At 34.8% G+C, this 22001-nt stretch overlaps 1 protein-coding gene across 2 annotated transcripts in view; it reads left to right on the top strand.

Moving 5' to 3' along the window:
- The first annotated feature begins 9961 nt into the window (after positions 1 to 9961).
- Positions 9962 to 22001, top strand: part of abca1b (ATP-binding cassette, sub-family A (ABC1), member 1B) — a 95188-nt gene continuing 83148 nt past the window's right edge. Inside the window, exons 1-3 of one of the 2 annotated variants that reach the window (XM_005173080.6) lie at positions 9962 to 10066; positions 15642 to 15742; positions 20258 to 20351. In XM_005173080.6, the coding sequence (XP_005173137.1) occupies positions 15677 to 15742; positions 20258 to 20351 (160 nt within the window). In that variant the 5' untranslated portion in view covers positions 9962 to 10066; positions 15642 to 15676. Of the gene's footprint in view, positions 10067 to 15322; positions 15743 to 20257; positions 20352 to 22001 lie in introns of those variants that run through there. The other variant, NM_001114586.2, reaches the window with a different exon arrangement.

The following is a 22001-nucleotide window of genomic DNA, read 5'->3' on the forward strand; positions in this document are numbered from 1 at the left end:
ACTCATTTTAAAATACACTTGCAGATATTTTGAACCCCCTTAAACTCAACTAACGCTGCAATTTTTTAATCATCTTTTATGACTGACAGCTTGTCAGACTGTAAACATGATTTATATGTTGCACTTTAAGGTCTCAGTTGTCAAAATGTCCGTCTGTATGACAATCAAAATGTGCTAAACCCAGCCTAGACTCAATAAACCCAGCCTACCCCATCTGAAGTTTGACATCATCAAAATGTACCCCTATATACATTTCTGAAGAGTGACAAATACATCCCAGGAGTTACATTTTTTCCAGTTTTTGTTTTCGCGAATACACTGGTGTGTAGGCTTTTTGAGATCTAAAATTTCTCTTGAGAATGCCATTCATGCCTGCCTGAATGACTGACTGACTGACTGACGATCAACTGATCCACCCTCTTTCTTCCCTCAACCCAACCAATAGTGTTTTCAAAAGCACAGATGGACCCTCTTCCTCTTCCCTAAACCCAACCGACAGTTTTAAAAAGCAATGTAGAAAAAGAAAAGCCCTCAACTGATTTTTTTACCACGTTTTCAGATTTTACCACATTCTCACCCTGTTAAATACTTGTTTATTTTATTTTTTGCCTTCTGTTTTATTTTTAGCTGCTTTCTGGAACCATTCATCGGCAGACTTGAACCTCATCGTCATGGTCAAGTCCTCTCTGCATCTCAAGTCCGCTGACGTACAGAACATTGCGAGCTATTGGACAAACTGGTAATAGCAAAATACAGAGGTAACGGAAGCGGCCAGCTGATAAGCGAAAAAAAGAACAACGTTATACCACCTCTTAATTTTCATTTTAAAGATGAAATGCAGCCATTCGTACCTCTGGCTACATAATTTTCCAGAAATGTATATAGGGCTACATTTTCAGAATGAACCCTTGTTGTATTACGCCCTGAGTCTAGCGGAAAGTTATATTTAAAGGGCATGGTAAAGGGGATGCAATGGCACAGTTCGTAGTGCTGTCGCCTCACAGCCTGAAGGTCGCTGGGTCGCTGGTTCAAACCTTGGCACAGTTGGCGTTTCTGTGTGGAGTTTGCATGTTCTCCCTGCGTTCGCGTGGGTTTCCTCTGGGTGCTCTGGTTTCCCCCACAGTCCAATGGTGGTGCAGGTGAATTGGGTAGGCTAAATTGTCCGTAGTGTATGAATGTGTGTGTGTGTGTGTGTGGATGTTTCCCAGAGATGGGTTGCAGCTGGAAGGGGGATCCGCTGAGTAAAAATGTGCTGGATAAGTTGGTTGATGGTTCATTCCGCTGTGGCGACCCTGAATTAATAAAGGGACTAAGCCGACAAGAAAATGAATGAATGAATGAGATCATGATAAGCAGGACAAAAATTTAAACACAGCCATTCAGAAACACAGAATATGCTCTCACTCACGATATGGTAAGGTTTATAATCTAATTATTACATATTAAACCTCTTTAACATTATTAAATGTACATGCTTAATCACTGACAGTGAACCACAGTTCAATTTCAAACAGTTCATTTTATTTTCAAGATCTGAGGTGAACTATCTGCTGCTGCTTTCAGTAGTATGGACATAAATGTTGTGTAAAATGGCATTCAAACTCACACTATTAGCATTAAACACTGAATAAAGTGCATGAGGTGTACCTGAGGTGATCAGTATATCCTGTTGTTCACCTGTGAGAAATAAAAGCCATTTCTAATATGTCAATTCAAGGTGTTGGTTAGAACAAAAACTCCTTTTAATATGGAAAATATTCCTTAAATAGTGAGCCGTTGCTTTTATTTAGAACACAATTTAAATCAGCCTTTAGGCTTGATAGTCTTGCTGTTGGTCCTCAATTTCTAAACCTGCAGTGTGTTTTGATCCAAGAATGCAATACCTAGATCAACCACTGGGTGTCAAACTTACATACTGCACCTTTATGTGTAAACATCCCCTTCAGTCGACAACCAGACGATCATACTCATTTGATGTGTATCAAATAGGTTTATTCTATGTATAAAAGTCAACACAGGCTTATTAGGAAATTTGTGTCCAGGGCTACATTGTTGGGAACCATGAAATGTGTGTCAAGGGCTACGTCTGGCTTCATTTTGCTTGTAAAATGAAGACTACAGAGCAGTATGACACCGCCAACACCTGTTCTTTTTCCCTAACCACCTCTGACCACTTACATCCGATTTGGAGGGTTGTCCGGCATTAGTAGGTTGCTCGCCTCACACAATGTTGGACTTGGGACACAAAGTGGACTGGGATTCAAGTACGGCAAAGGATAATTCCAGAAACCAGGTAAAACAAATCCAAAAGAAGTGTTAAACTTCAGTTTGAAATTGTGGCCATCATGGCTTTTCTTTTCTTGTTTGCTTTTTAAATGTAAAATAGTTAGGTGTCCTCACACAAAAAAAAAAAAAATGAAGCTGTAATATCGCTCTAACCTATACCCCAATCCCTAACCCCAACCTCAGAACCATTCAAATACATTATTAGAAGCTTAATCTGATGGGTAGGATTAAATGTTAAGACACTTGACTATCAGGGAGCCTATGTGGAATAATCAGTCAGCACAGAAAGGAAGGACAAAAAAAACAGACATGCAAGGGTCGACAATATAAAAAAGCCATTGGTCGAAACATGCTCAGTAACACATTTTCTAAAACCATGCAAACATAAACAATCCGTAGAGGCAATTATACTCATAACATACCCCCGCTAGGCTTGCTTGGTCCTTCTAGTGCGCATATGTCAAGTTATCAGATTAGGGCTATGTATTTAACAGTATACTTTGGGCTTTACTCTGTTTTTGACAGAGAGTAATGTGATATTTCTGTTTTGCATTAATGCTCTTGCTCTCTGCATCTAGTCTTCCGTGTTTCATTGTGTAGAAAGCATCAGTCCTGCTCTTAATTTATGGGTGTGAAACAGAGAGAGCGCACGGAAGGTGGCAGGTATTTCCCTGCAGGACACACTAACCTCACAACTGAGGAATCACCCACGTCACTGACAGACAGAGAGAGAGAGAGAGAAAGAGAGAGAGAGAGAGAGAGAGAGAGAGAGAGAAAGAGAAAGAGAGAGAGAGAGAGGAATTAGTTTCACAAAGTGCCTTCAGATTTAGGCCGAATTTGTTGTTATTACCTGTTATTACCATATTAAGTACATTAAAATTGAAAATAAATAATAAAAAAATGTATAAATGTGTTACACTTCTTTACACTTGTAAAAAGTTTAAGAAAAATATACTGATAAACTAATTTATAAAGAAATGGTACGAGTTTTGGGTTCAATACTCCCTGCATTTTTCACATCTGCAACTGTCAAAGCATGTCAGTGCTGATTTTATGGAGCTCCGCAAGCAAACTCCAACTGTCAACACTCTTTCAGCACACTGCCCATTCAGAAAACATGCTTGCTTTGATATGAGCAGATGCAAGAGACACAGTGTAACTCTAAACTCAATTGTCTATTTCAGATGCTTGCACATCTTACAATGCAGATACAATCGACACTCGTTTATAATGTAAGCAAATTATATATATCCAAGTTTTAGGAACAGCAAATAATAACTTGACTTCTAGTAGATCTTTTAGTATCAGAAGTGGTTTATGAAAGGCCTGTAGATTACGCTTATTTTACCAAAATAAAATATGATCATGCCTTGACTTTTAATTATGTAATTAGGACAGTAAGGTCTGACTTTGAAAAGTCCTGTTACTTAACAGAAATATTGTACAGTATAGAATATAAAGTCATGCTGCAGTGGGAACAGAATTAATATTTTGTGACTATCATGAGCTTGGAGGACTGCATCCATACATCTCTGCAATGCTCAAATCACTTATTAATAAAGTGATCTGTAATGGCAAAGAAAGCGTTCTTGCAGGACTCTCAGAGTTCATCAAGACTCTTTGGGTTCATCTTCAATGCCCCCTCCTTCATCTAAAACCAGACATGCTCAATCATGTTCATCTTAAACCAGACATGCTCAATAATGTTTATGTCTGATGGCTGGGCTGGCCAATCCTGGAGCACCATGACCTTCTTTGCTTTCAGGAATTTTTGATGTGGAGGCTGAAGTATGAGAAGGAGCACTATCCTGCTGAAGAATTTGCCCTCTCCTTTGGTTTATAATGTAATGGGCAGCACAAATGTTTTGATAACTCAGGCTCTTGATGGTGCCATCCACTCTGCAGATCTCTCGCACGCCCCCATACTGTATGTCACCCCAAACCATGATTTTTCCTTTACCAAACTTGACTGATTTCTATGAGAATCTTAGGTCTATGCGGGTTCCAGTAGGTCTTCTGTATTTGTGATGATTGGGATGCAGCTCAACAGATGATTCATTAGAAAAATCGACCTTTTGACACTTTTCCAAATCATCAACTAGAAGCCAAGTTTTTATTTGTTGCTCTTACAACTGAGATTGAAGAAAAGACTTTTGTGATGTAGTGTAAACACATTTTATCCTTATGACCCCATGCTAACTCTGTTAAACATTACTTTGGAATTTAAAAAATATATATAATAAAAACTTCATAATAAATTGATAATATTTAATAGTCTTTTTCTTCCTCTGTATATGTAAATGACAATAGCAACACTTTCTTTTCTTTCCCTCTTGTTTTGAGATTGACAAGTGTATGTTGTAACACATGTTCCACTTCCCAGAGTGTAAATCAGAAGGATGATTTTTTTCCCATTATTTCATCACCCTCATCCACTAGAATTGGCAGAAGGTTTCTGAGTCTTCCTGCAACAGATAATCTGACAGCGGTTTGCTGTACGTGCCAAAGCAGTAATATCAGCTGACCCTTCTTCTGGATAGTGAGATCACTGACAGGTTATTTCAGGTCACAGACTGTTTTTACATCTTCCCGTTGTCTTCATTAGACTGTGTGCTAAAAATATCAATTGCCATGTATAAATTGAATATAGTAGAAGTCAAAATGATTCGCCCTCCTGTGATTTGTTTTGCTTTTTTAAATATTTCCCTAATGATGTTTAACAGAGCAAGGGAATTTTCACAGGATGTTTGATAATGTTTTTTTCTTCTGAAGAAAGTCTTTTTTTGTTTTATTTAGGCTAGATTAAAAGCCGTTTTTATTTTTTAAAAACTATTTTAAAGGCAAAATTATTAACCCCCTTCAGCAACTTTTATTTGATGACATTTAATGACTTGCCTTATTACCCTAACTTGCCTATTTAGCCTGGTTAAGCCTTTCAATGTTACTTTAAGCTGAGTACTAATATCTTGAAAAAAATCTAGTAAAATATGATGTACCGTCATTATGACAGGGATAAAAGAAATCATTTATTACAAATTTGTATATTCTCCCTGCCTTCGCGTGGGTTTCCTCCGGGTGTTCCGGTTTCCCCCACAGTCCAAAGACATGCGCTACAGGTGAATTGGGTAGGCTAAATTGTCCATAGTGAATGAATGTGTGTGAGGATGTTTCCCAGAGATGGGTTGCGGCTGGAAGGGCATTTGCTGCGTAAAAACTTGCTGGATAAGTTGGCGGTTCATTCCGCTGTGGCGACCCCAGATTAATAAAGGGACTAAGCCGACAAGAAAATTAATGAATGAATGAGTTATTAAAAATGAGTTTTTCAAACTATTATGTTTAGAAAAAAAAAATCTTCCCTCCGTTAAACAGAAATTGGGGAAAACACACAGGGGGCTAATAATTTTGGCTTAACTGTAGTTATCAAAAACAGCATTATCGAATCTTAGTACACATTTATCAGTGTTGGGGAAAAAGGTTATATATTACAATCTCAATCTTAAAAAGCAAACATAACACATACTTTCCCATTACTTCTTTAAAAAGTAATTAAGTTATGCAAACAACTAAGTAACATCAAAATCTTATTGGATATTGATCAGTGTTGGGTTAAAAAAGTAACGTATTACAATCTCATCTTAAAAAGAAACACACACACACACACACACAAATCATAACACATACTTTCACATTACTTTCTTTAAAAAGTAACTAATAACACATTTAGGTACTTTTATTTTTTAAAAGTACCTTTCTGTAATATTTTTAAAACAAGGTAGAAGACATATATTTTCTCTTTAGCATTTTAATTGTATTCTCTTTGGTATTTTATTTATTTTGTTAGTTTGTCTTGTCCATATATTTTCTCTATTAAGCACTTTGAATAGCTTTGTTTAATGTACTTCATCAATAAACTTTACTTACTTTACTTACTTTCTTATTACTTAATATCAAGGGGGCCTGTTATGATCCAAGATTCAGGAACAACAAATAATAACTTGCCTTTTAGTTGGTCATTTGATATTAAAATTGGCTTATATAAAAGGCAAAGGCCTCTAGATTGCGCTTATTTTACCAAAATAAAATATGATCAGGCCTTGATTTTTAATAATTTAGTTAGGACAGTAAGGTCTGACTTTGCTTAGACAAAAGTCTTGTCACTAAACAGAAATAATGTACAGTATAGAATATAAACTCATGCTGCAGTGGAAAAAGAATGAATATTGTGTCTGACTTACATGAGCTTGGAGGACTGCATCCATACATCTTTGCAATGCTCAAATCACTTATTGATAAAGTCAAAATAAAGTATTAATAAAGTGTTCTTGCAGGACTCCCAGAGTTCATCAAAATTCTTTCGATTCAGCTTTAATGCCTCCTCCTTCATCCTACCCCAGAGTATATGCTCAATAATGTTCATGTCTGGTGACGGGGCTGGCCAATCCTGGAGGACCTTGATCTACTTTGCTTTCAGGTACTTTGATATGGAGGTCGAAGTATAAGTAGAAGCGCTATCCTGCTGAAGAATTTGCCCGCTCCTGTGGTTTGTAATGTAATGAACAGCACAAATGTCTTGGTACCTCAGGCTGTTGATGTTGCCATCCACTCTGCCCCCATACTGAATGTAACTATAAACCATGATTTTTCCTTCACCAAACTTGACTGATTTCTATGGGAATCTTGGGTCCATGCTGGTTCCAGTATGTCTTCTGCAGTATTTGTGATAAATGGGAAGAAATTCAACATATGATTCATCAGAAAAATCGACCTTCTGCCATTTTTCCAAATGATCAACTAGAAGTCAAATTATTTTTAGTCACTCTTACAAATGAGATCGACGACAAGACTTTAGTCAGATAGTGTACACTATTGCCACACAGCTGTGTTTTAACCTTTTATATATAAAGCAATTTAAGACTGTAATCTATCACTGTTTAAGTAATCCCAACACTTATATTGATATTAATTCTGGTCTTGTAGATGAAGATGTCATTGGAACGTATATATGTAGAAAGTTGAACACTGAGGTCTTCAGTATTACTGGAAATGAAGATGACTCAGTGTTTGTGTTTCTCTTAATGCCCGATTACCGGATTAATGACAGGGATTTTTCAGAATTTTGCAAACTTTCACAAAGTCAGTTGCCATGACATTACATCACTGCAGAGATATGCTGAACAAAGTACATCTCAGTATACGCAATGGCACTCAGTTTGTACCTGAAAAGCTGCTAATAAAATGATTTATAAAAGAAACTGTTGCCTTGATAAGGATTAAAATATTAGGAATGTATGCTTAAAAATTATGAGGGGGAAATACAATGCAACACAATGAGGTAACTGTCTAGATTTCACCATTTCAAGATAAGAAAATCTCTAGGTTTTGTTCCTTAGACGTGCATTTCTGTCGAGCGTCGCGTGCACTGTAATCCACATATGAGTTCAGCTGCACTCTCATAGAGGGAAAATGAAAACAAAACCTTTGTTGCCGCAAAATAGAAAAGCAACACTGACGACCCGTATCTCCAAATAATTCTTGTTCTCCCGCTTGGCAACACAATGTGGCGTTTCTGTGCCTTATGAACACTGTAACAGGTAAAAACAGTCTTCGAACATATCATGCATATTAATGAAGTTGCAGTGCATACACAATAGAGCGCGCTGATTGGTTTGAACCAAGTCTTACTCATGAATGAATGCAGCACAATCAGAGTCGTCATAAGGTACTCCCAGGTACAGACGTCCAGTCTACACACTGGATTACAAGCTAAGATCTCAAATTCGTTTCAAACCGGAAGTACGAATTTGCATGTTTGATTTGATGGACAAATCCCTTCCAAACAACTAATTTATATTAACCCAATTTACTAATAAGACCTGTCTAATGTGCTATTTTAGTACCACAGTGTAATTATTAAAGTTAATAGTTTGAATTATTTTCTTTCTAAATTAAGGGTTTTAGTATTGTAAGTATAGCAATGTTTTTATCCATTTTATTTTAGTTATTTGTTTTAAACTATAAACTGGATGAAAATGAGAAATGTTTCTTTTGCAACTTCCAGAAATAAATTAAGTTTATTAAACTAATTTCGAGCGGAGCACGTGATATGATTGATCGTGGCAGGTCACGCATCAATAATCATTGCTAGTCGAATCAAATTTCACAGCTAGATGAATTCTAGCCTACAATAAATGAGCCCATTCATCCTACTCTCATATCTTCATTTTGAAGTAACCCCCCATCCACCGCAGCTCCCCTTTCCCTCCTTTACCACAGGGAGCTTTCGAGACCTACCTGATCTCCGAACCGCTGTCATGCTACTGTACATGACCAGCTGGGAGCCCTGGGCTCAAGTATCTCCGAGCTCAGGGTTTTCTCCTGGGACAGCATGCCAAATCAGCAAATTATATCTAGCAATAGCTAAGTGTGAACTCTTGGAAATAGATTTGGGGTTGATTTTTGTTATTTTTTTAGTTTACTATAATAAGCCTGACTACATACCAATTCTCAATAATATTGAGGTCAGGACTCTGGGTTGCTATTTCGTTATTTTAATGTTTTCAGCTTTGAGAAACAGCTTTACCTGATTTGCTGTGTGTGATGGGGCTCAGTGTCTTGCTTGAAAAAAAAATTTTTTTGGACCAACCTACACTGAAAACCCTAATAAGTTGACTGAGCAAAATTAATTGAGTAAGCTCGTTGCCTGAATTTAATTGAGTAATGGAGCCTCCCAAAACGTGCATATTTAAGTTTACTTAACTTGCCGGTTTTGTAGACTGTACTTAAATTTTTCAGTTCACCAAACTTAGTACTAAGCTTGATGAACTGAACAGCTTAAGTATAGTCTACAAAACCGGCAAGTTAAATAAACTTAAATATTCAACATGGGGAGAACATGCAAACTCCACACAGCCAACTGACCCAGCCAGGCCTCGGACCAGAAACCATATGAGGCCATCGTGCTACACACTGCACCATCGTGACACCACAAAATAAAATCGTTTACTTGACTTTACTTGAAAAAGTTGAGTTTACTCTCTTTAATGTAGTATAATCTCCTGTTTTACAGCAAAAATATCCTTAAATGAACAGTTTTCCGTAGTTTGTAATTCATGTTTTTATTCTTTCACCCTTTATTTATGCTTTTAAATGGCCTTGATCTGTCTATAAACAACCTTTAACATTTGAAAAGTTTGAAAAAGTGACTTTTATGAACATTTTAGAAGGGTTGGTTTTGTGTAGACTTGTTTCTCTCGATATTATTTCTTATTCATTATATTATTTCAAACGACTAAAAAATCTTGATAAAAGTCACTTAGTTAAATTGTAGAGATGAAATTTCAACAACAAAAGTCGACAAAGCAGAGATTAAGCTCCAATAATGCAATTCACGACCGTAAACAAACGGAACCACAAAATACGGAAAGTGTTAAACAGAAATTTTTACTATGTGAAAGCAAAAACAAACTGTCTTCTTTTTGGGAAAAACAGAGGTAGAAGAGTATGTGAGTATGTGTTGTTTCTATGGCATTGATTTGTCAACAGATGTTTAATGTTATAGAGCTGTTTTGGGATCCACGTGTTGATCCAGTTAAATATGCAGCAGTCTGGATGACCGACAGTAACCCAGGCGCTCCGAGCGGATGCGCTATAAAACCACTTTAAACCCTTCAGATGCCCCTTCACACGAGAACCACCGGCGTCAGACTCCACAAGGACGAATAAACATCTGATTCACTTGGATTACAACGAATGTCCTACACAAGTCATCAGCTGTGTCTGGGTAAGAATCATTTCTGCTTGGCTTTCTTTAACAGAGGTTGCGCTTTTTGATGTTTTGAGGTGAATGAGCGCAGCGTTTTAGATGACGGATATTATTGAGAACAATACAAACAGACACAGCGCACTACAGTATCGTCATTTTTGTTTTTCCGAAGAAACAGTAAAAGTAGACGAATTAATGAATGAAAGTTTAGAATAGCACAGATTTTTCCTTCAGAAAGGCTTCGGATAATACTTTGGGACAGTTGTTGTTTATGTGGAAAACAGCTGCAGGGTTTCTTAAGCGAAACCAGACGTTTTCTAAAACAAAAACAAAAAATAACAGCAAATAGCAATGACACGAGAATGTGAGCTTAATATACACAGAAATATATAAAGTGTAGTATGAGAACAAGAATTTGGAACAATAACACAACAGACAAAGGTTTGTGAGGAAAAAAAGAAGAAGAAAGAAACATGAAACCTTTCATGTTATTGAGTATTGAGGAAAAGAAAACTAAAATGTTATAGTCACAACAGTTAAAAAAGATAAATATTATTAATTTGAAATTTTTAAAATGAACTCCAGATGAAGAAAATGAAACAAAAAAAATCTGAAAATACACTCAAGAAGATTTGTGCTGCACTGTAAAACCTGATAAGCTAAGATAACTCAAACAGTTTGGGGAAAACGATTGTGAATGTTTTAAAACCAAATAGTTTTGACTACTGTAAACTTTTCTTCTGTTGAACACACGAGAAGATAATTTGAAGAATGTTGGAAACCGGTAACCATTGATTTTCATCGTATTTGTTTTACCTACTGTGGAAGTCAATGGTTACCGGTTCCTAGCATTCATCAAAATATCTCCTTTTGTGTTCAACAGAATAAAGTGCCTCCTAACGCTTTGGAACAACTTGAGGGAGAGTAAATAATAATTACATTTTCATTGTTAGGTGAACCATCCCATGTTAAGTTTGGTTTTCATCCTTGCTCATCAGCCACAAACCTGATCATTTCTGTTTCGTCGTCACTGGTTAAATTACCAAAAACAATATATGAGCAATTCCAGCGTTAAGGATGTGAAATTTTGCAGTAAAAACTCAAAACATAATATCACAGGGAAAATATAGGCTAGCATTATATTGAAACATCTGTTTATATTTTACAGAACAACTGACAACAGAGTTATGTGATCAGAAAAATATCAATCTGTAAGCATATTTTATATTTTAAATGAGGGAAAAAAAACATGAGTTACGGATGTGACAAAAAAGTCTTAGAGTTTGCAGTCTACAACATATATTGTAGAAATTTCTGTGAATTAAACTGCACAACCCAAAAGAAAAAAAATATTATCATTAGGATAAAAAGTTGGTTCTCGATAGAACAAAATGATTGATTTTATTTTATTTAATATTTTTGCATTTATGAGGAAAACGTGCTGTTATTAATGTGACACTTCTCCGTTATGGATGTGACCGATGTGAAATTGCCACTTATTTGACTTTGGTAAATCAAATATAATAGTTTGAGAACACTGACAGAGACATATTTGAGTATTTCTAAAGTACTGTAAAATACTTGCTTACAATATATATATATATCGAGTTATATACACATATATTATTTTGTTGTTTGTTTATATCGTCTAATATTTAGATTGTTAAGTTCAGTTATCAAACCAATATTTTAATGTATCATATACTTTAGCTACTCAAATGGTTTGGTATTGATTTTAGAGTTAAGTTAACACAAATATTTTAATTAATTCATTCATAACTTGTCCGGTTTGATAACATAACTCTTTCCAATTAAGTCAAAGTAATTTTAAGATAAATTATAGGTTAAACTACACTCAAAAAATTATTAATTATTATTTTTTGCTCGTTCAAACTACTTATTTAAAATAAGCTGAAACAATAAAATTCTTAAGATTTCATTGGGACAACTTCATTTTTTAATGTTCAGTTTACAAAAATTTTGTTAACATTGTTAGGTTAACTTAATCAATTTGTGTTGGGACAACATGAATGAATTTGTGTGGAACCCTGCATTGTGTACAGTGTAACTAATTTTATTTAGTGATTTTCACTCTTAGGTTGTACAGTGTGCTGGTTCAAACTACTTATTTTAAATTAGCTGAAACAACACATGTCTTGAGATTTTTTTTGAAACAGCTTAATTATTTTATGTTTTATCGACTCATATTTGTTAACTTAATACTCTTTAGTTGAGACAACCTGAATAAATTGTGTGGAACCTTGCATTTTTAACAGTGTAGACTGTAATCAAGTGACAAAACTTACTGGGATAAGCTGAATTCTTGTCATTTTAAAAACAAAAACATATTTCAAGTGTACAAGAAGTCTTTGAGACCGCCTGCTTCTGTAATGGTGGAAGACTGAATTGTGCTGCGTGCCTGAGAAAGAGGTCTGAATAACATGCAGCCTCAAGCGTGTCATTGTGATCTGAGCTTAACTTAATGGGAAACACACCTTCAATTATACCAAATGACAAGAGGAATCATTTGGAATCAAAAACATTCAGTTTGTATTTATCGGTTAGTCACCTTCTCTTCAGATCTGTGCGCGAGATAAGATATTAAATGAAGTGACATGCTCTGGGCTTTGGGAAAGGCACTGTTCTGCGACTCTGATGAATGATACTGAGATACATTTTGTTTTAGACTTTGAAAATGTGGGCAGCAACCTTGCATTTTGCATCGGTTTGGTATTAATTGAGCTTAAGGCAATAGATTTTTGTCTTTGTTGCTTTTAAAACTTGTTATGAGAAAAGAATATAGATATTAAACTGTCAATTGTTGACATACAGAGCTACAACAATGGGGATAGCATGTCAGATTAATCTGCATGTTTGATCAGAGATGTCTTATATTCTAAAAAGTGTAGGACAAAGAATTGAGACATTTAGATGATCTCTTTTGCCATTTTTCTTAAAACGCTTTTTGGCAAGTAAAGCGCTTTTAAGTGAAATTTAAAAAAGATCCACCTCCAAGTGTCTTTATGCTATAAGTAATCATAAGAATAACTTTTATACTGATATTAATGTTTCACGATGAACACATTGTGGATTGAAGCAACCCAGATTTACTTGATTAAGCGTACACCATTTAGTAAAATAAAGCATGAAGTTAAGAGTGTATCTAATATGATTCTATCTACTGGTTTACAGTGTTTACAGTACAAAGTATCATAATTTAATCTGACGTTTTGGCCGTATAAATGTAAGCAACTATACAAAATAATGTATTCTCTTAAATAGATTCTATGAATAAAATTGAGATTTTTAAACTCCAAATCAAGAGTTTAGATGCAAAAACCTCTGAAGTTGTCCTGTTAAATTAGAGTCCTATGTCTCAACTCCTATGTCAAGGTTTAGTAAATTCACTTTTATAGAAAAGGATTGGTTATTTTCATCACTTTTATGGTGAAATTCATTCATTTTCTTTTCGGCTTAGACCCTTTATTAATCCGGGGTCGCCACAGAGGAATGAACCGTCTCAGGTGAAATAAGGGGATGAGAAAAATGCTCGATGTAGAAGGAAATTCCAAAGGTTTTTGCATCTGAACTCTTCAAATTCTCTTTTGTCATACTATATGAACAATACAATGATGTATTAAATAGATACTGAAACACATTTAAATAAGTTAAGGCTATGTATGGCAACAAACCCCTCCATTTCAGATTTATATATTCATTGTGGTCACACTTTACAATAAGATTCATTAGTTAATGTTAGTTAATGCATTTACTAACATGAACAAACAATAAACAATGCATTTACTACTGTATTTGTTCATGTTAGTTAACGTTAGTTAATGAAAATACAGTAGTTCATTGTTAGTTCATGTTAACTCATGGTGCATTAACTAATGTTAACAAGCATGGACTTGGTTAATAATGCATTAGTAAATGTTCAATTATGATTCATAAATGCTGAACATATGTTGCTCATGATTAGTTCATGTTAGTAAATGCATTAACTAATGAACCTTATTGTAAAGTGTTACCTTTATTGTCTTAATTTGTCTGGCTTTACAGGGTTAAAGGGATAGTTCACCTACAAATAACAATTTACTCACCACTTATTGTCGAATGGTTACTTTTGTTATTTCTCTTTTTTCTGTTAAACACTCAAAAATTATATTTTAAAGAATGTTGTAAACTGGTAACCATTGACTTCTATAGTAGGAAAAAGAAATACTATAGAAGTCAATGGTTACCGGTTTACTTTTGTGTACAACAGAAGAAAACATCTTCTTTTTGATTTTTTTTCTTTTGTTGAACACACAAGAAGATGTTTTGTTAAAGGCTGGAAACCGGTAACCATTGACTTCCATAGTAGGAAATACAAATACTATAGAAGTCAATGGTTACCAGTTTACTTTTGTGTTCAACAGAAAAAGAAAACATCTTCTTTGATTTTTTTTTTCTGTTGAACTTAGAAGACATTTTGAAGAATGCTGGAAACCGGTAACCATTGACTTCCATAGCAAGAAAAACAAAAACTATAGAAGTCATTGGTTACTGGTTTACTTTTGTGTACAACAGAAGAAAACATGTTCTTTATGAGTTTTTTTTTCTTTTGTTGAACACACAAGATGTTTTGTTAAAAGCTGGAGACCGGTAACCATTGACTTCCATAGTAGGAAAAACAAATACTATGGAAGTCAATGGTTACCAGTTTACTTTTGTGGTCAACAGAAAAAGAAAACATCTTCTTTTAATTTTTCTTCTGTTGAACATACAGGAAGACATTTTGAAGAATGCTGGAAACCGGTAACCATTGACTTGCGTTGTAGAAAAAACAAATACTATAGAAGTCAGTGGTTACCTGTTTACTTTTGTGTACAACAGAAGAAAACATCTTTTTGAGTTTTTTTCTTTTGTTGAACACACAAGAAGATGTTTTGTTAAAAGCTGGAAACCGGTAACCATTGACTTCCATTGTATTTATTTTTTCCTACTATGGAAGTCAATGGTTACCGGTTTCCAGCATTCGTCAAAATATCTCCTTTTGTGTTCAACAGAATAAAGTAACTTCTAACGCTTTGGAACAACTTGAGGGAGAGTAAATAATAAGCACACTTTCATTGTTAGGTGAACTATCCCATGTTAAGTTTGGTTTCCATCCTTGCTTGCCTCACGCAAGCCTGATTATTTCTGTTTCGGCGTCACTGATTAAATCACCAAAAGCATACAAACAGCGAGAACAATGCGAGCGTTAGATGAAGATCATTCATTGTTGCAGTTGAATAGCACCATTAGCATAGAGCAAGATCTCGACTTCCAGCAAACCTGTTCATTCGAAATGATCAAACCATTAAGAGACTCTAACGGCCTGCGAAATTCCTTTCTTGATGAATCTCTGACACTACAAGGTCCACCACTTCCAGGAATTCTGGAAAAAAAAAAGACAGGAGATGAAAAGGGAAGACGTGTGAGAGAGCAAGCGAACGCTGGAGAGTAAGATAGGAGCTGCTGCACTTTGTCCTGGACTTTTGAGCTGCTCTGTTGGTCGCTGCTGGATGCTTTTTTGTCAGTCAGCCCCGTCTCCGTTGTGTCATTGCAGTTGAGAGCTGAGCGCGAAGAGGGACCCGAGTGAAGATGTCCATCTCCACTCAACTGGGTCTGCTGCTGTGGAAGAACTTCACCTACAGACGGAGACAAACGGTAAGACAGCACATCTGATTTTTATTCAGTTGAAGTCAGAAATATTAGCCCCCTTTGATTTTTATTTTCTTTTTTAAATATTTCCCAAATGATGTTTAACAGAGCAATGAAATTTTCACAGTATGTCTGATAATATTTTTTCTTCTGGAAAAAAACATATTTGTTTTATTTCGGCTAGAATAAAAGCAGTTTTTAATTTTTTTAAAGCCATTTTAAGGACAAAATTATTAGCCCCTTTAAGTTATATTTTTTTCCTGATAGTTTACAGAACAAACCATCGGTTTACAATAACTTGCCTAATTAACCTAACCTGCATAGTTAGCCTAATTAACCAAGTTAAGCCTTTAAATGTCACTTTAAGCTGTATAGAAGTGTTTTGAAAAATATCTAGTCAAATATTATTTACTGTCATCATGGCAAAGATAAAATAAATCAGTTATTAGAAATGAGTTATTAAAACTATAATCTTTAAAAATGTGTTGAAAAAAATCTTCTCTCTGTTAAACAGATATTGGGGGGGGGGAAATAAACAAGGGTGCTAATAATTCAGGGGGCTAATATATATATATATATATAGACTCAATTTATTTTGCTACTTGTTCAAACTACTTATTAAAAATGAACTGAATCAACACAGATCTTGAGTTTTTTTGGGGACAACTTAATTGTTTTATGTTATATTAATTTTTAAATCCGCTTAGATTTGTTTAAACAATAAACTTATTCAATTTGTGTTGGACAACATGAGCAATCATGTGGAACCCAGCGTTTTAAAAAAAGTGTATACACTATTGTTTGTTTAAAGTAACTACATTATATACAATGAGTTGAATCAACTCAATTCTCATTTAAATTTCAATCAATTTAAATTTGTCAAAAGTAATGACTTAATTTTTTCATGTTGTCCCAACTCAAATTATTGTGTGGAACTCTGCATATTTTTTTTTTGTGTATCCTACATAGTATTTGTTAGCTATCAGGATTACATTGATTTCATTCAATTGTGGCAGTCATTTCATGCCAAATGTTGTTGTCAATGTGTTTAATATAGTTTTAAACGTTGCTTCCTGAGATCATTGTTGCAGTTTTAGTCATTCAAGATCCTGATAATACAGTCCTATAATCTTGAGTTGTTTATATTCCTTAACCTCCTTTATGTAAAGACATACATACATACATAAAATTGTAGGGTGCACACAATTCTTTCATACACTGTAAAAAGTGATTAGTTACTTGAAGCGAGTAAGCAAATTGCCTTGAAAGAAACAAGTTGACTTTACAAAAATAATGTAAGTAAACCTATTGTAGCTGGGAACTGCTAAGTTGACTTAATTTTTATTATTATGCAAGTTGAATTCACTTTTTAAAAATAAAAGTAAACTAATCACTTTTTCCAATACACAATTATTACATTTGTTTTGTTTTTTTCAGCTTTTCTTTGTCTAGCAAAATGACAGTAACTAAAATAAATCTGCTCTTCCAGACTCCAGTATGTCTTCTAAATTCAATACAGGCTATAATTGTACATTTTATAAACTTAATGAAGCACCAATTATGTAATATTGTAATAACTGCAGTAATTATTTGAAAAGAGACTTGCTAAAATAGTTTGTCATTGTAAAAAAAGATTTGTTGACTTTAAAAAGTGAGTACAAAAAGCCTAATTATAAAAATTAAGTCAGCTCAACAGTTCCAAGTTACAATGGGTTTACTAACATTATTTATGTAAAGTCAACTTGTTGCTTTTAAGGCAATTGGTTTATTCACTTTAAGTAACTAATTACTTTTTACAGTGTATAATCCAACACAAATCAATTAAGTTAACAAATTTAAGTGGATTGAACAAAAAATGTAGTTGTCCCAACAAAATCTCAAGAATTGTGTTGTATCAGCTCATTTTAAATAAGTAGATAAGTAGATAAGTAGCAACAAAAAATGTTGAGCGTAGAATGCTGCTCTATTTTGATTCATCTAAATATTTCACCCCAAAATAAGTTAGATATTTTGAAGAATGCTGAGGTTTTGAAGAACAAATACTATAGATGTTAATGGTTACAGGTTTCCAGCATTTTTCAAATGTTTTTGTTTTGATTTCAACAGAAGTGAAGGGTGAGTAAATGATGACAGCATTTTTATTTTAGGTTGAACTGTTAATTTAAAGGCTAAAGTGAGTCAGAAGCATTCCCAGATACAAGATAAATGTCTGTCATCTCAAAGAATGTTTTCTTCTAGAGTAGTTTGCTTCTTAAACAATCACAAAAAAAAATCACTGTATTACCTAGTACACTGTAAATACAGCATCTGTTAATTCAAAGTCCCATATAGCTCAGGATTCATGTGTTTTCAGATTATTCACACTTTAGGATTACTATCAGGCTTTTATTTCCACTCTGACAACTTTTGATGTTTAAAAGTTTAAAAAAGTTACTTTTATTTTTTTTAAAACTGTAATTTGATATAATTTTGTGTGGTCTGATCATGCAAATTATGCTACATTCATATATAACCACAACAGAAAACCACTTTGTTAAATCACTGTTACATTTTAAATATCAAAAGTTGTCAAAGCAGAGGTCAAGTTTCTATAACGTAGTTTAAAGCATAATGAAAGTGAATACAGTTGTGAGCCACAAGCTGTTAATCAACAGATATTTCTAAAGCTTGTTTTGATGTTAACATGGCATTGAAATTTGTGTCTACAGGGTACTTCCAACAATATTTTAATTATACACACATTGTGTGAAATTTCAAATAAAATATTGTGTTTCAGTTAACAGGGAACATTCTCAGAACATTCCGTAAAGTTCCTTAAAAGTTGTGTAAATGTTAGCTTCAATGTTAGCATGTTATATTCAAATAATGTTTATGGAACATTCTCGTAACACTGACAGAAAACCTTTGTAGAACATTAATATAATGTGACTGGATTTTACATTAATATAACATTATAAAAACATATTAATAATGTTATTATAACCCCAAAAATAGCATTAATATGTAGTCTATTACTATAAAAACTGGATGTTTTGAACATTCTAAGAACCTTCCAGTATGACATTTTTATAACTTACTCAGAATGATAGAGAAAGGCTCTAAGAACATTAATATAAAGTGAAAGAATTGTTATAATAATGCTTTAAATCACAATCTGAGAACATTAATATAACATGAGACTGAAACATTATGAAAACATTTTGAACAATGTTATTATAACCAAAAAATAGCAATAATATATAGCCTATAAATTTTTTTTAACAATTTTTAACATTTTGAACATTTTAAGAGCCTTCCACAATAAGATTTTTATAACTTACTCAGAATGTTATGAAAACGCTCTGAAAACATTAATATAATGTGAATGGAATGTTCTAATAATTCCTGAAATAACATTCTGTGAGCAATATGAGACTGAAACATTATAAAACATTTGAATAACTTTATTATAACACAAAAATAACATTAATATATAGACCATTAATATAAAAACTGGACATTTTGAAAATTTTAGGAACCTTCCACAAAAAGATTTTTATAACTTACTTAGAATGTTATGGAAACGCTCTAAGAACATTAATATAATGCAAATAGAATGGTCTAACAATGCTTTATATAACAATCTGAGAACATTATGAGGCTGAAACATTATAAAACATTTAAATAAGGTTATTTTAACCCCAAAAAATACACTTTAATAAAAACTGGACATTTTGAACATTTTAACCTTCCACAATAACATTTTTTTAACTTACTCAGAATGTTAGGGAAATGTTCTGAAAACATTAATATAACGTGAATGGAATGCTCTAATAATGACAGAAATAACATTTTGAGAATATTATGAGACTGAAACATTATAAAAACGTTTTAAATAAAGTTATTATAACCCAAAAATAACATTATTATATAGTCTATTCATAAAAAAACTGAATGTTTTGAATATTCTATCAACCTTCCAGAATACAAACGACAAATGATCATAACAAATGATTGAAATAATGTTCCGAGAACATAAATATAACACCAGATTGAAATGTTTTGTGTAATGTTTTAATTAATTCTAAGAACATTCAGAAAATGATGTTATATAACTTAACGGCAATGTTAAGGGGACATGTTTAGAACCTACAGTTACATTTCCTGGAATAATACCCAAAAAATGCAGAAGATCATGAGCAAATATGGTCCACTGATTACAATTCGGATGCATTTACATTGAGTGTAAAAGTAAGCACTATCCACAGAGCAGCTAAACGGAGCAAAGTGTGGTCAGATAACTTTCATTCCCTGTTGGGTTTACTGTATGTCTGTGTTCCCAGCGGATCTGTCCCGTCTGCTGTTGTACTATATCTGGACGGTCTAATCGATCATCTGTCTTGCATTAATAATAAATGCAGTACATAAACCTGCCCTTGATGACACTACCTACTAGAAGCCCTCAGACATTAGAGACAGAGAGCTAATGCACTTTACAGAAAACGCTGACTGTTTTTTTCTCTTTGTTTTCGACATGTGCAGCTCCAACTGCTGACTGAGATTGTGTGGCCTCTCTTTATTTTCTTCATCCTGATCGCCGTGAGGTTGTACTACCCGCCTTATGAACAACATGAATGTAAGTACTTGTGTATTTTAAAAAGTTTCGAAAGTGAAGGAGACAACACAACTCAGCGCTTACACTGTTTTGTATCTTTAAATTCCTGACATGTGATCAGAAAACCAATCAACGTGTTGCATGCGAAGCGACTATTGCAACGCAAGCTGTGCATTTTAATTACATAATCTAATCAGATGGTGCACACGGGGCGAAAACGCACGTTTGCTTCATTGCATGATGCTTTATGGTGTATTATTATCAGATGTGTCAAGCGCGCAGGGTGTTTATGAGTTGTCACTGATAACTAGAGTAATCAGTGATCTGTCATTTGCAGGTGGTTGATAGAAATTTAGAAGGATGTTATCAAAAGCATGATAAAATTTTATTCATTCATTCATTCATTTTCCTTTGGCTTATTCACTCATTTTATCAGGGGTCACCACAGCGGAATGAACCGCTTACTTATCCAGCATATGTTTTTGGGGCTCGAACCAGTGACCTTCTAACCACTGAGCTACCGTGCCACCCTGATGGGATTTTGATTGTATCAAATATACGAAGTGGCCACATTTTAGAGTGCATTTGAGATGCCCCAGCTTTAAAGGGATAGTTCACACACTGATTTCTAGGGCCAAAACATTTAGTTTGTGTTGGAAAAACATAAAGAAATTATGTTAATGTAACGGAGGCCAGCTAGTGTGTGCTGTGCAGGTAAACCTCACTCCTCTGACCTCTAAAGGTGCGACAGATGCTAGAGGCCATGGTCTTTAGCCTCCTTGTTAGAGCAACCGACTCCCATGCAGAAGGTCACCAGTTCGATACCAGCTCGGAGCGGGTTGGGTGATGTAGGACTGGCGGGGTTACATTGGTGCCGTGACCCGGATGGGAGTGAGGTTTAGGGGGTGATTGTAATGGAGGCCAGCTAGTGTGTGCTGTGCAGGTATACCTCACTCCTCTGACCTCTAAAGGTGCTCTAGCGACAGACACAAGAGGCCATGGTCTTTAGCCTCCTTGTTAGAGCAACCGACTCCCATGCGGAAGGTCGCCGGTTCAATACCAGCTCGGAGCGGGTTGGGTGACGTAGGACTGGCGGGGGTACATTATCTTATTAGTTTTTCAGAAATTTAAGCTAATTGAACACAAAACAATTAAGTGCACCCCCCCCCCCCCCTCAAAAGTTGTGTTTAAAAAAGTTTAAGTTTAAATAAGTAGTTTGAACAAACAACAATTTCTGAGCGAACTCTGAAAAGAAGATATTTCGAAGAATGTTGGAAATTGGTAACCATTGACAAAAACAAATACTGCGAAAGGCAATGCTTCTTCAAAAGATCTTCTTTTGTATTCTACAAAACAACAAAGCTTGGTTTGGAACAAGTAGTGGCGGATTGGCCATAGGGAGCACCAGGTTTGGAACAAGCAAGGGGGAATTGACCATAGGGAGCACCAGGTTTAAAACAAGCAGGGGCAGACTGGCCATAGGGAGCACCGGTTTTGAAAGGAGCAGGGGGGGCTGGCCATAAGGAGCACGGGGTTTGTAACAAGCAGGGGCGGACTGGCCATAGAGAGCACCGGGTGTAGAACAAGCAGGGGTGGACTGGCCATAGGCAGCTCTGAGTTTGGAATAAGCAGGAGGGACTGGCCATGAGGAGCTCCGAGTTTGGAACAAGC

Source organism: Danio rerio, chromosome 14 (assembly GCF_049306965.1).
Source record: "Danio rerio strain Tuebingen ecotype United States chromosome 14, GRCz12tu, whole genome shotgun sequence".
Taxonomy (NCBI): domain Eukaryota; kingdom Metazoa; phylum Chordata; class Actinopteri; order Cypriniformes; family Danionidae; genus Danio; species Danio rerio.